Source organism: Epinephelus lanceolatus, chromosome 8 (genome assembly GCF_041903045.1).
Source record: "Epinephelus lanceolatus isolate andai-2023 chromosome 8, ASM4190304v1, whole genome shotgun sequence".
Classification (NCBI taxonomy): domain Eukaryota; kingdom Metazoa; phylum Chordata; class Actinopteri; order Perciformes; family Serranidae; genus Epinephelus; species Epinephelus lanceolatus.
In genome coordinates this window covers 36,940,211-36,954,771 of record NC_135741.1, presented here as the reverse complement: position 1 = coordinate 36,954,771, position 14,561 = coordinate 36,940,211, and the positions used below count along the sequence as shown (strand labels likewise).

Here is a 14,561-nt window from a genome sequence, read left to right as displayed (position 1 = left end):
ATATAGCATACACTTAAATTGTTATTGTTTCTTTTATAGGTGGGACTTTTTTAAGTTGGCTAAAATACATTTTTGTCTTAACCCCCATCCACAGCAGTACACTGCTATGCTTCTGTGTCTGACTGAAGGTAACACCCTGTCTATGAATAAGCACCTCATACAACCCCACTACAAAAAATCCGAACTGTCCCTTTAAACTTTAATTATAAAGTTTAACAACTTCTGTAATTAAATTGAATAGTTGTTTGCTGGACATTCAACTGTAATACTTTGTCGGCAAAAAAAATAGTTCTTCAACTGGTTCTCTCAGCTTTAATTTTAATGGAGTTTACTGCTTGGCAGCTTTATAGATAGAATATACTATATGACGCATTGAGAAGTGGCTCCTAATACTTTATTTTAAGTCTTGTATTTAGTTTACTATATGTTATTTAATTGAAGAGTGCGGCAACAACAAACTGCCAAATATTAAATGGAGTTTGGCGCAGTTACTGCTCTCCATATGAGAACAAGTAGCTCAGAGGAAACAACTCCAACCACTTTAATTCCAACCATACTAGCCAATGTGTACGTTAATTATTGACAATAATCACCTGTGTATAATCATTACTCTTCTATATTACCTTTCTGATATGCTATGATAACAAGTGTCGATAAAGATTACATAATTTAATCCAACTACGAATGGATAACGAGCTAACGCTAACTCAGTTGGCCGCACAGTGAGGAACAGTATGTCCCGGTTAGCTAACTTCACTGCACTGTCTGTAAACGGTGTGTATATTGACAGTGGCGGTGTGGCCACAGGAGTTGCTGAGTACATGTTGAATGTCAGCTGGTCACCAGTCCTGACAGACTGCTGCCATCCCAGCCCGGCTAACTGCTAGCCTGCTAGCTCGTCTCATCATGGCTGGCTGGAAATCCCAAAGTCCAACGGCTATGAAAAAACAAACACGGCCGGTGAGAGAGCGAGTCATTTGGACTCACCTACCCGGATCCGAAGGGAGGCTGTGAAACCAGACTGGTAACGCTGCGGTGAAGTCCGAGCCCTCGGTGTGCGGGGTGTTTAGGTTCCAGTCGGGGCTTCACTTCAAGGAAGAAGAAACTTCCACCATCTTCGTAGGCATACGTCACGTGACCGAAACAAGGTGGGGCGCACGCTTCTCCGCCTGTGCGCTGTGATTGGACCAGAGTTGGAGCGCGATCGACCAATGGGCGGCCAGTAAACATCATGATGCATTCAGAGTCCTTGTTGCAAACATGCAACTATGCCTTCCAGGTTTAATTAGGTTGCATTTTGCATAACATGTATTTTTTCAAGTGCCATGGAAATAATATTGGTTGTTGTGTTCAAGTGAACGAAATGAAATACAGCATTTGCGTGAGCATTTGTGGTCTAAAGCCGACTAAAATCTAAATAAAATGCAATCAAATTTGGCTGATGATAATGGTCAGTGTTGGAGTACTGGATGTCTTTAAACTAATAGTAACTACATTTTGCAGTAGCTTACTGGTAGTTCAGCTACATTCATGTTTGCGTGCTGATATAACCAGTTAGATTACTTTTTAACTACTACTTTTTTGTTTGTTTTTTGGTTTATGACATATGAAAAAGTTGGCACTTATTGCAATAAAGTCATTCTTTGTTGTCATGTGACTTCTTTGTATTATAGCCTATTTTGTTATAATTTTGTATCACTTTGTCAGCTTTAACTGCTTTCTCTAAGTCACTTTAGTGATCCAAACTAGATTTCTCCCTTTGCTGTAACTTTGCTGTATTCATCTTCTTTCAATGTGAAAAAATTGGTAGCTTGCAAAGCAATGCTTTCTTAATAGTTTTGCCAACACCGATCATAGCCCTCCATTAGACACAACTGAAAAATATACAGCACAATACATGTTTTGCCTCTCCTCACTTGATTCTCCACATCTTACAGTAAGACCTATTAAAGTTACAAAGATCAATTTATTGCAACTGCTGCAACTTTGTATGTGCACTGCTGCTGTGACGCACTCTTGTTTTTATGACTGTATTGTAATCATGCACAGCCATAGTCTTTCAACGTGCAACAAAATACAGTCTTGCCGACTTGTATAGTAACAAAAAAGTAACAACTACACATCATGGCGAGATACACCCCTGCTACCCAAAATAAAGATGTTTCCCGGCAGCACGAAAAAGCAACATTTACTTAGATAAACTTGTCGCAAATGTAGTTTCACCAGAGATATTGGATAAAGATCTCTGGTTTCACCTTGGAATATCTCCTCAAATGACATGATTCGTATTCAACTTGCTATTGCATAATGTCAATGGCATTATATCATTCTTATATTTTCTCCTGTTTTTAGATTTTGCTCTATATTGTAAGTCACAACGGTCCAACTGTCACTAACTATACACAGCAGATGGCACTGTTGTACTACCATTATTATAGCAAAATAAGTTGCTGCTGCAGACAGCATTATTAGTAGTAGCTAGCAGTAGTAGTAGTATGATAGTACTACTACTACTGCTAATAATAATAATAATAATATTAATAATAATAATAATAATAATAATAATAGTTTGCATGTTTATACGTCCTTAGTTTACAGATATTGTGGACACAATGATCTTTCAAAATGTCTTGATTGGGACATTTTTCCATTGTAAAGAAAACTAATTCCGCACATATCTGCCTAATCTCTCAAGCCTCATGGTACTATGTTGTCCGTGCCAGTTTTGAAACAACTACTAAGCTCTGGTGTCAAAATATTTATCGGTTTTTCCCCCTCCATTATTTCAATGGAAGACTTTGAGAGGTCAAAGTGACAGAGAAGAGCAGGATAATACTGGAAGTAAGCCTATTCTTTACCGTCAAAATAAAAGCTTCGAATTTGTCACTTGGAAAAAAATGAAATAAAATACAGCATACAAAGTAATGTTTATTACTTAGATTTATTTCATCCATATTACTCTTTCATTACATCACCAGTCACGATCTCTCTTGCCTTCAACAAGTGATCATGAATCAACTCCATGCTGATGTTCAGTGCTCATGTCAGTTACTGTGGGCTGGTATCAAGTTTACTACAGTCTCTTCCTTAGTGTCTGAAGATGCTTCTGGCTTATTCTGATAAATTTCATTGGACAGTTGTTGTGAATACATTCTTAGAATACATATCTGCAGTGTGATAGGTATGATGTAACCAAAGCAGAAAACATTTTTCTATTAGTCACTCTAACTGTGCTCCTAAAGCTGACTTTGTGTTCTCAACAAAGAGAGTACCTTTAAGCTGTAGAGTATAACGATAAACTAGTGCCTAAGCTTCACCTTGGTTGTCCCGAGACCTGAAAGACAGAGGGTTTTGATATTTTGATATTCTATTCTTTTTTTTTTTTTGACAGTGGAAGTGATGTAGAGAACATATCAAAAAGATTTGTTTCTCAAAAACGATGTAATTTTTAATTTTTTTATAGCATGTCCCTTGTGGTGGACATCGGGTCAGTCTTTTCCACAAAAAGTACATTACATTATTAAATTCTTTTTTAAGAAATGTAGCCTAATATTAAAGGTAATGTGTGTGCTTTTAAAAATTTCCTGTGCTTCAACTGGTGCTCTGTTTCCTGAAGTAAAGCGGCTGAAAATGAGAACAAGTAAGTCCTACTGTCCCCCACAAAGGACATGCGATAACGTGGGCATTTTGAAAGGCTTAAAATTAACATGCACTTCTTAAATCTTAATAGCCTATAATCGGGATAACAGTCTAAATAAAAACAACACTCTTATAAAAAACTGAAACAATATATGCTTATAAATTTGATGAATTTCTTCCCCTCCCTGAAAGGAAGATATCCTCTGTTGGCCACACACCCCCATGTGTGTTACATCACTGTATAGCTCAGAATGTGCTTTTCACAGTACATTAGGATACATAATAATAATAATAATAAACTGCATGTAGGTAATTTGAAATAAAGGCCTTAGTGTCACGTTACTCACAGATGACAAATGCGAATTGGCAGGTGTCAGGAGGATGAAGTCTTCCAGTCAGTGCTTTATTTTGAAAGTTACAACAGGAAGTTGCATATTTGCCACTGTGCCTCTCTTGACAGCTGTAGCGGAGTTGCCGGGGTTGATCAGTGTTGTCAGAAGGGCAGCATGAGACCCTTCTCTACTCGTATTATGAAAGCATGGGAATATTTGGCGGAAAAGACAGTTTGACAGCTCAGCCAAACAAAAGGTAAGAATCGAGTCTCTGCTTTTCACTCATGAGACAAGGTGCCAGATACTTGAAACGGTCCAGGCGTTACTTATTACAGTGGTTTTATGAGGCTTCCCTTGATTGTGGTCGTGTGAAATGTGTCCATGCAAGTCAGGATGTGATGTTGTATACACCTTTTAACAAAACTATGGCTATGCAACAGTCAATATAATAATCATACTAATAGAAATATCAATAATACTAAGACAAAATAACTTCATATTTTAAATGAAAAGTAACTAAAAGGGAATATTATGGGACTTCTAAAGTGCAAGTATAGAACAAACACAACAGAAAGCACTTAAAGTTTAATATTGTGTGTATGATCACAAACCATATAAAGTGACCACTGGCTGCCACAGACACACTAAATGTTCTTATAGTAGTTGTAAAGCAACATAACAGTATTTTCTCTGCACAGGGTCATAAAGAATATCATTGAGGATGAATGCACATTGAGGGAAGGTCACACCCTCTGTTGGCTTGTCGCCTGCTTCTACAGTTGCAATTCTAAGTACCATATGAATAGAAATAGAATAGAGTTGAATAGAGTGTTGCTGTGATGATATCCACTAATATGAAAGACAACAGATGGCTGATGAGTCTTTGGTCAACATACTTGGGAGCCTATACTATGAGTCAACACAGAGTTGTAAGCGAATGATGTGACAGTAAAGATGGGCAAATATTGCAGTGATGTAGTCATTTACTGGAAGCTGGTGGTGTTTCCTGTCATTAGGGGAGCTCCGAGACTCAATCAAACTCTAATCAGCTTCTATATGCAGCAGCTTTTTAAACAGAAGTCATGTTATAGTATTAAAGTATTAAAGACTGAGGGTTTTAGCTTTTATTGATAGCATTTAAAATGATAAACAATTGAAAAGGAGCTAAATCAGATCTCTCTTACAGACTTAATGATGAACTAAAGAGAACAGTGCAAATTAAACAACGAAGCTGCATTCCACTGTCTGAGTATCTTTTCCATTTGACATTTAGTCCACTTTCAAAGCACCAAGAGTAAAACAATGCAGGTTACACTGAGGTATAGAAACACAAGGCCACCTGCTCCCAGCAGGCTGAATGAGCTCACACGTGCTTTGTTATTTTCTCTCAGAATTTGCATTTCCCCTGGATGATTTTCATACACTTTCACATGCACATGAGCAGTCGCCAGTGAACCATACAGACTTGCAGGAGTTGCTTTCTTGATAAAAGTCATTTCATGACACTTGCTGTGCCCGAATACTCGGCTGAAACCAGTGTCCGGTATAGATAATTTACATTTTACAAGTACGAGTATCGTAGAATAGAATAGAATAATGTTTATTCGGACATGTTTAAAAGAAACGAACAAGCTTTGGTTAGAAAAAATAAAAAATAAAAATAAAATTATAATAAGAAATAAAAAAATGAAAGACATGAATAATCAAGTTGCGTAAAGTAAAGGTCAGCCATTCAGCAAGTCACAAAGACAAACCAAGGAAAGCAAGAACAAAAAAAAAAAAAAATCAAAAAAAGAAATACAACTCGGAAACATATTTGCATATTTCACATCCGAAAAGGAGCAGGAAGGACGTGTGAACTTATCTAGTCCTACCCCTTTTTTCTTTCTATATTTTATCATTAAACTTTATGTTGAACCTAAATTTTTAAGCTTTCTGCTTCGTTAACATGCAACTCAAACAAATCAAGCAAGCAATCCATAAAAATAACATTGCAATCAGAATGAGACATACTTCAACAACAGGACAACCTATATGTCCTGTTCCATCATATATCCCTTCAGTATATTGTTTTTGAACTTATTTAATGATGAACATGCTTTCAGCTCCTTGTTACAATTATTCCACAAGGTGACTCCTTTAACTGTAATACAGTGATATTTTGCATTTGTTCTCACTAATTGTTTCTTAAATATACTGGTTCCCCTCAGGTCGTGCTGATTTTCTCTCATTTGAAACAACTCTTGGATACTGTCATCATTATTGTACTAGTAATGACTGTGTCATTACTAGTACTCATGATAGAGGAAAAACCTTATTTGGGTAGCCATGTTTAATCTATTACTCTTGTTATAAAAAAAAATATCTGTTGAGAATGTTCTGTAAATACCTTTCTCATAGATAAAAAAAAAATCGCAACTTCTGATTAATCTATATAAATTTCAGGCTTAAAATAACAACTTTCAATGAGGCCCAACCCACTTTCGATTTAAACCCGCCCTTTTCCGGCACAAGCCCCGCCCATTCTGAATGCAAATTCAGATATTTTAGTCGGTACAGGTACAGATAACATTGTACTCGCTCATCCGCAGTCTGAACCACATAGAAAAGGAGACCTGTATTCTGTATAAACCAGTGGTGGGACCAAGTCATTGTTTCTCAAGTCACAAGTAAGTCTCAAGTCTAGTCCTAAGTCAAGACCGACAAGTCCTGAGTCAAGTCCCAAATCCTAACCTTTGAGCTTCGAGTCCTAAACAAGTCATAATGCGCTCTTCACCAAATGTAATGTCATTTTAACAACTTAATATATGAAGTTTACGAAAATCATGACTGCTTTTTAAATTTTGTATTCATTTGTCCTGAAGACTTTGTTGGAAGTTGTCTCCGTTTGTAATTTTCAGCCCGCACATTTTGCATAGTCCAGTGGTTTTTTGTTGACCCCCACAAAGTGTTTGCACAAAAACAAAATTATCTTTGGTCTCATTTATTCCAGCTGGCATTCAGTAACATACCGTTAGTTCTTCATGGTTCTCTCCTGCAACTTGACCTGATGCTGTCAGATAGGTTCAAACAAAGTGGATCATCTGGAGAAGAACGTGTCGAATTGATTGAGTTGATTGAGGAAATGAAGGGAGGGAAATGAACTGATTTGTCGCATATTTTTTAAATGGCATACTTTTTAATCTTTGGCTTTGGGAAAAGGTATCAAGTATCCAAGTCAACAGGTTCAAGTGAAGTTCAGACTCATTGGTGTTAAAGTCCAAGTCGAGTTGCAAATCTTTTTTGATTTTGTCTAGTCGAGTCTAAAGTCCTGAAATTTGTCATGAGTCATGTGATTCAAGTCTACATCTCTGGTATACTGTATGCATATGTAAACTTATTCCTAACTTGTCACTCTCTGCAATAGAGTGACACTCACTAATATTATGATAATACCACCCCCAGTCTCATTCTTGCCTCTGCAAAATTTGCAAGGCAGCTTTTGTTTCCCCAGCAGAGGCTATTTCCATGTTCACTTTGTGTGCCTCTATCTACAATTGGCTCTATTTCAGCAGAGTGTCTTCAGGAATATCCTTTACCCCCTCTGCCTCGTGTTGCCAAGTTGTAATCCTCACACCCAAGACACAGATCTCAGACCAGCTCCTTACTTAACATTTGATTGCCCCAGAATGAGTCCTTGACTCTACAGTCTGACAGTGTCCACTATGGGAAACTTTCACCCCACTCGTGCCCCAGCATGTCTTTGACTGGAACAGCCTGCTCTTGGCCGGGCAGCTATCAGTGTATTAATAAGTGCTTTGGCAGCTACTTTGGTCCCAACCCCCAACTCTCTGGCCGCACCCCTCTTTCATAACACAAACAAGCCAACAACCCTCTCCAAGTACCTGAAAAAACATGTGCTTATTTTAGGCTCGGGGGGAGATAACTGACATGTCAGGGTTGCATACTAATAGTTGCAGGAGTTTGTAGTTTAGAGTGGCAAAGATTTCCAAAGATTAGGAAATGATCTCATCACATGCTTGATTCATGGACAATACCAGCTCCCTCTGTTATGTTTATTTCATGCTGTAAAGCTCTAAAATATCCTACTTGTTGCTCTTTCAAAGGATTCAAGACTGCTTTAACAATAAAACTATCTTGCTGATTAAAAATTTGAGTTGCATCTAATTTTTACAAAGAGAGCAAGATGAAGACGGAGCAAGCCAGGGCTTGATAAAGACCTCAGTGAGACAAGAGATGGGACAAAGAAAGCACAAGAGTAGATGCCTTGATGATGAACGTGGTGTCAGGCTGACCATATCTGAGAACTGTGTCAGGGCGTGCTTGCTCCCACACTGATTGATAGGTAGGGGGAGACTCTCATATCGGTGCTGATTTTATTCTCTTTCAGTCAGCGGCAGTCAGCTGTCTGGTGGGAGAGCTTGCTTTTGTTTGGATGAAGGAGTTAAGGAGAAGTGCTTGTGATCATGTCATGGTCTGGTCATCATGTCTGGGGAGCAATGCCTCTATTCTCTGTTGCGCAGTGCCTGTGCTGCTTTTAAAGCGCCGGGGACAAAAAATACAAACAGACACCGCGTGGCATAAGTCCAAGCTGGAGGAGCTATTTTTGGGTCTGGCTATGGGAAAATAACCAAGTCCGTAATCACTGATACATGGTCGGCTTGGTTTCTGTAAATCCTGGTGCTGCTGGTGTGCTGGCTCCCTTATGTGATTTACAGGATCACTGTGTCAAGAGCCCACTTTCAGCGGGACCTAAGGCCAGAAACACTAGACTAGAAACACTGGAAGCGGAAGATGTGTGCTCATTCATAGTGGCAAACAGATGCAGAGCCCCAGAACTGAATGAGGAATGTGTGAAAGTGTAACACTACACTGTGTGCAGACGCTCATGTTACAGACATGTACATGTTTTTAATGTTTAACTGGGAGACTGCATCCAAAACAGTTGTTTTTTTGATGGCGCAGTGCATCCTTTATTATTCATCCCCTGCCTGCAGGTTCAAGTACCCTGTTTGACCTGTAATTGAACCTCCTTGTGGTCATTGCATAACACAATCTTGTGTGTTGACTGTTTTTTGACTCTCACTGTGCTACATACTTGGTTAGCTGCACCACATTTTTTGCGTGTATTGCATTTCAAAGTAGCTGCCCTTAAAATGCATTATGCCATATTTTCAATATAAACATTGAGTCGGTTATGAATGTACAATGTGAAGCCCCATTTCAGAACCTACGGAGAATTATTACCCAATTCTGAAGGTCTGCAGAACTTTACAACCTCTTTTAGCCAATTCTATTGGTTTTAGAAATGTGGGCATTGTACATTTCTGCAAACAACAGATGTTAGATTTGTACCTTTCATTCATATTCATAACGCTTCTAAAGTGACATAGCTCTGATTACATGTATATGTGCAGACTTAGTCATTGGGAGGTGGAAGGAATGGTGGATTCATGAGAGCTTGGCAACACGGCTGCCAAGCAGCAAACCAATCAGACACTGTAAACATCAAACGACAAAATTGTTTGTTTTTTAGCGAGACATTTCCAGCATTTCCGGCAGTGATTGTGGCACCAAAAGTGGCTGTTTTTTAGTAAGACATCAACAGGATTTCCAGCGGCAGTTGTGACACCAAAAGCAGCTGTTTTTAGTAAGACATTGACAGCAGACCCACTGTTTGATCAACAAACAACAAAAGTAGTTGTTTTTTAGTAAGACATTGGTGGCATTTCCAGCAGTGATTGTGCCACCAAACGTAGTTGATTTTTAGCAAGACATCTACTTAATTTCCAGTGGCTATTGTGCCACCAAATGTGGGTGTTTTCGAGCAAGACGTGGGCAGCATTTTTAGTAGTGACTGTGCCACCCAAACTGGATGTTTTTTAGCAAGGCATGGGTGGCATTTCTAGCGGTGATTGTACCACCAAACATAGTAGGTGTTTTAAGACAAAATAGGATATTTTTCTAATCTAACTAAATGGTTTTTGTGCCTAAACATAACCACACGTTAACCACAGTGTTGGTGAAACATAAAGTTTCAGCATATCCGCTACATAATAATGTACAAATGTTACATGTCTACAGTTTGCAGAAACATACAGTGCCAACATTTATTCTGGTGATTGGGTTGGGCAGAGCATTTAATGCATTTGTGAGTCTCATTGTTTACATCAGTTTAGATTCTAGCAAGTTTCAGGTCTTTATCTGTCATATGCACAGTTACAGCACAGTGGTGCAGTCAAATTCAAGAAAATAAGAATAAAATTCTTGCTCTCAAGCTCCCTCCAACAATGCCACTATAGTATATGAAATAGAATAAAATGTGTTGTGAGTAAGGTGGCAAATAGTGATGAACTCGCAAGCTAAAAAGTTCAGCAGTATTATAGCCTGAGGGATGAAGCTGCCCCTAAGCCCAGTGGTGTAGAACTGGATGCTGTGGTATCACCTGCCAGACAGAGGCAGGCAGATCAGTTTGTGGCTGCAGTGGTTGGGATCTCTGATGATCCTGTTGGCCTTCTTCCGGCACCACTGGGTGTTGAGGTATTGCAGCAGCAGGGAGCTGATTTTCACAAAAAGTTGCTGGTGAAGACATTCGAACATCTGGCTTAGCAAGCTATAGACCCAAATATTTTTGTTAGGAGTTGTTTGAGGCCAAACTAGACTTAGAACCAGAATAATTATTTAACTTTTATTCATCAGGTGGTAGAAACATGACTCCAAATGCCCCCAAGTGTTGCTCCGTTACAATTAGCCAATCAGCTTTAAGCCTCTTCTATCCAGATGACTGTAAACTTCTCCTTCCTAGCAAAAAAAGTAAAAATCAACTCTAGGCTACTGTTCAGCCCCAGCAGAGTTCTTCTTTGCTGCGTATGGTTTCTGTTGTGTCAGCTGGTATCTTCACATTGCTATTTGGCCCTCACAACAGAGTAACTGCTTATTTTTCTAGTGATGAAAGGCTTGAGAGATAAGGGAGGGTAGTTAACGTTGCTTTGTGTCCAAACATTTTATTTGGCTTTATCGTAGCCGATGCTAGACTGCTGAATGATGTGTTTTAATTGCTACTTTTATAGACATTTTTCAAATACAACTAATAATACTAATGATGGCTGAATTCCATTTAGGCATTCCACACTGTGTCTTTATTGGTTATGGGTTTTTTTTTTAATTAAAAAGATGATAGAAATCTTCAAAACCTTTACAAATATAGCACTCAGACTAATAATTATGATGACATCAGTTGTTTGTCATGCTGTTGCTGCAGTTCAAATTGTTTAGAAAAATCACTCCAGACAAATTTGAAAAGCCTCCAAAACAGTTTTTGTATAGATTTTACTAACTGTATTAATTTTCTGGCTGTAGAGCACTTTGCGGAGATTTCAGTCAGTGAAAGCTATAATTTGACCTCAGTGCACAGTCAGCAGCACCATCTTCAAAATCAGCATGTCACTTGATGGACAATTTATTTTTTCATTGATTGCTTTAAAACTTGCTTAAATTAAAAGCAAATTTTCAAGCATTAAGCATTTTTTAAGCAAAAGGGGTCAAAATGAACTCATTCCAGCTTCCCAAAGGTGAAAGTGTGTTGTTTTATCTCCCCTCTATGGTAATTAATTGAATTCCTTTGGGTTTGGTTTTGTTGGTTGGACAAAATCAGAAGTTTGAAGGCATCAGCTTGAGAACTATTGATACACACATTTCTCCAGTTGTTGACATTTTATTGGCCAAATGCTCAACCAATTGATTGAGAAAAAAACTGATTATGAAAATAATCCTAACCAGTTGCAGTCCAACTTCAGCTGCGATTTTTTAACTTAATTCTGTAACAATAAACTTGCTCACCTTTAAATGTCTTACAGAGACTTTTCATACCATAAGGATGTTAGCTGTGTCCCCTCACTATGACAGTCTTTTCCACGTCCCTTTGTGTATGTGCAACAATGGCTTATTTTTAACCTGTTGGGCTGTTTAGAGTTGCAGAGGGGAGAGCAGGGAGGAAGTGGTTGCAGCATGACAGAGGAAGGTAATAGCATCCTCCTCAACCTTCATCCTTCCTTCGCCTTCCCTCCCATTTATGCGTACACACACACTTGTGGGATTTGTGGCTCTCTGAATCCCCTGCTGGAATACAAATAAACAGGAGTGCTGCGTGACCAACAGACACACTTCTCTCAGTGGATCGCTCCAAGAGAGAGCTTGACCTATAACAGTGAACAAGGGCAGCTTATTAGAGGGAGCATGAGAAAGATGAAGAGCTATGAATTTGGTGTCAGTGCTGAATCTTAAGTAACTTTTACTGAACTCAATAGGGCTCATTGAGCAGATAAGATGCAGGTGAACACTCAAAGAAATTATTTGGTATGCGTCAAGATTACGTTTTTAATTGCATAAAAATTTCATCCAACAGTCAAGTAATAAACATAAACCAAAAAGTACCATTTATGTGATTAAATCAAATAAAATAGATAAATAGAATGAATTTATTAAACTATAGAATTTACCTCATTTACTTTATGCAATTACTAGAGGTGGGGGAAAATTGATTCAGTATAATAACAGGATATATTTATGTGGCAATATCGTATCGTCACACAGTGCCAAGTGATTTTTTTCAGTATAGTCCAATAGAACCATTTTTCTGCTGCAAAAAAAATGGCTGAAGTCAGGTGAACAGACTGAAAACTTTATATTGTTAGATAAAACAGAAGTTTAGGGATATTATTTGCAGTTGAAAACAGGTAATAAATTAATGCAATATCACACGAGAGGGAGTGATGTTGTACTGTATATCGTCACGGCTGTGATTCGGTCATAGGCATATATTTATTTATAACACCTGTGAGCGGAGTGATTTTACTGTTATATGTCCCAGTGATGTTGTACTGTGTATCATCACTCATGGAATGCCTCTCGTCCAATCAAATTACTCTGTCGGAACTAACTGTTGTATAATGCAATATATCGCAATACACTCCATATCGCAGCATATTTAAAACTGCAATAATATTGTAACACTCTGTCCTATACAATAAAGGCAAAAAAGCCCCAAAAATGATCTTTAAAAAAAAAAAAAAAAAGTATTGTGATAATATCGTATCGTAATTCAATGTATTTAAAATAAGTTGATGTCTTGAATTTTATATGTAATTAAAATACGTAATCCTGATAATAGACCAAATAAAATATTGAGCCAAATCACTTTATTTAGCTGATATCTAATCTAAAATGTGAAAATGTGAAATGAACACTGAGAGGTGAAAGTGAACTAGCTTTTAAACGTGGTGTAAGATTGAGCTACTTTTTATGATGTAGGCTACATCCCTGAATGAGATAACTTCACAGTATACAGTGGTACGGTACTTTAGTACAATTTTGAGTGCTTCCATTTTGTGCAACTTTTTACTTCTAGTCCACTTTATGTCCAAGAGAAGCATTATGTTTTTTACTCCACAACATTTGTTTGACAGATATAGTTATGAGTTACTTTTTAGAATAAATCATAAAAAAAACATTTGATACCTTAATGAAATGCCATAATTTTTCAAAGCTTCACCCAGTGGTTCCCAACATCTTTGGCTTGTGTGACCCCTCACAAAAAAATAGTGTCGAGTATTTGAGTTGTTAGCAGTTCAACCAAAGAGTGTTTTTCCCTCCAAGCTTCTCAGATGTTTTCTTTGTATTACAGTTTGAGGCCCAAAGAGGTATAATCATTCAATATCTCACCAAAAAGGCAAGATTCAGTCTAAAGTCCACAAAACAGATATTCAATTTTGTAGCAGAATTTTGCTTTTTTTAAGGAGACTTATTTCATCACTGATAATATACATTGTGTTTTAAAGAGTGTAGCAGAAAGAATAGTCGGCACATTGAGAATCAATTAATTTTAATTCTCATCAACAGTTTTCAGTCTCAATAATCCTGGTTCTAGCTTCCCTAATGTGAATTTGGTTTTATTGAAGGCATCCCATTAGTATTCAGCAAATTAACTGATGGTAAAATTGTTATTTCTTATTGTTAGTTACAGCCTTAGTTTGTGGTATTGAATCTGCAGAGGGTTGAAATGAAAGGTTAAGCACATTGTTTCTTATCCTTGGTCGGCTCTGAAGTGATTGGCTGTGTTTCTGCTCCCTTTGCTTCTCTCTGGTGTTGTGTTTCTGGTATTTTATCGTATCTCTGCCAAACACTCCCATCTGCAGCACAACACTCAATTGTTCCTTTGAATCCAACTTGTTTTGGGTTATCTTAAAAAGTAGATAATGTAATAATAAAATGTTAATTTCTCTTTTGTTGAGGTCAATAATGACCTCTAGGGTCGGGACAAAATCCTGTTTTACGTCACAGCAGCATCTGCAGTCCATTTCACTGGGTGCAATGGCCAATAAAGCTAAATCTGGTGTTTAAGAACAGCAATGTTTGGATTTCCCATAGCTCCATCTGATGACCCATGACCCCATGAGAGCAGTCTCTCACAGCGAGGTTTGAGGATGTGGAGTGCTGGCCATTCTCTCAATGAAATGGGATCAAGATGACCAGGATTCAAATATACACTGAGAGTCCTTCCATAGAGAATTCACTGTAAAACTCTCTCAAACC

The 14,561-nt window shown here is 37.9% G+C and overlaps 2 protein-coding genes across 3 annotated transcripts in view; one reads left to right on the top strand and one right to left on the bottom strand.

The window, feature by feature from the left end:
* Positions 1-1,149, bottom strand: part of itchb (itchy E3 ubiquitin protein ligase b) — a 28,199-nt gene extending 27,050 nt beyond the window's left edge. Inside the window, exon 1 of one of the 2 annotated variants that reach the window (XM_033628783.2) lies at positions 992-1,149. The gene's annotated coding sequence lies outside the window, so the exon portion shown is untranslated. Of the gene's footprint in view, positions 1-987 lie in introns of both variants that reach the window. The other variant, XM_033628782.2, reaches the window with a different exon arrangement.
* A 2,948-nt stretch (positions 1,150-4,097) lies between these two features.
* Positions 4,098-14,561, top strand: part of calcrl2 (calcitonin receptor-like 2) — a 41,657-nt gene continuing 31,193 nt past the window's right edge. The window contains exon 1 of the mRNA XM_033630171.2: positions 4,098-4,227. Within this exon, the coding sequence (XP_033486062.1) occupies positions 4,178-4,227 (50 nt within the window). The 5' untranslated portion in view covers positions 4,098-4,177. The remainder of the gene's footprint in view (positions 4,228-14,561) is intronic.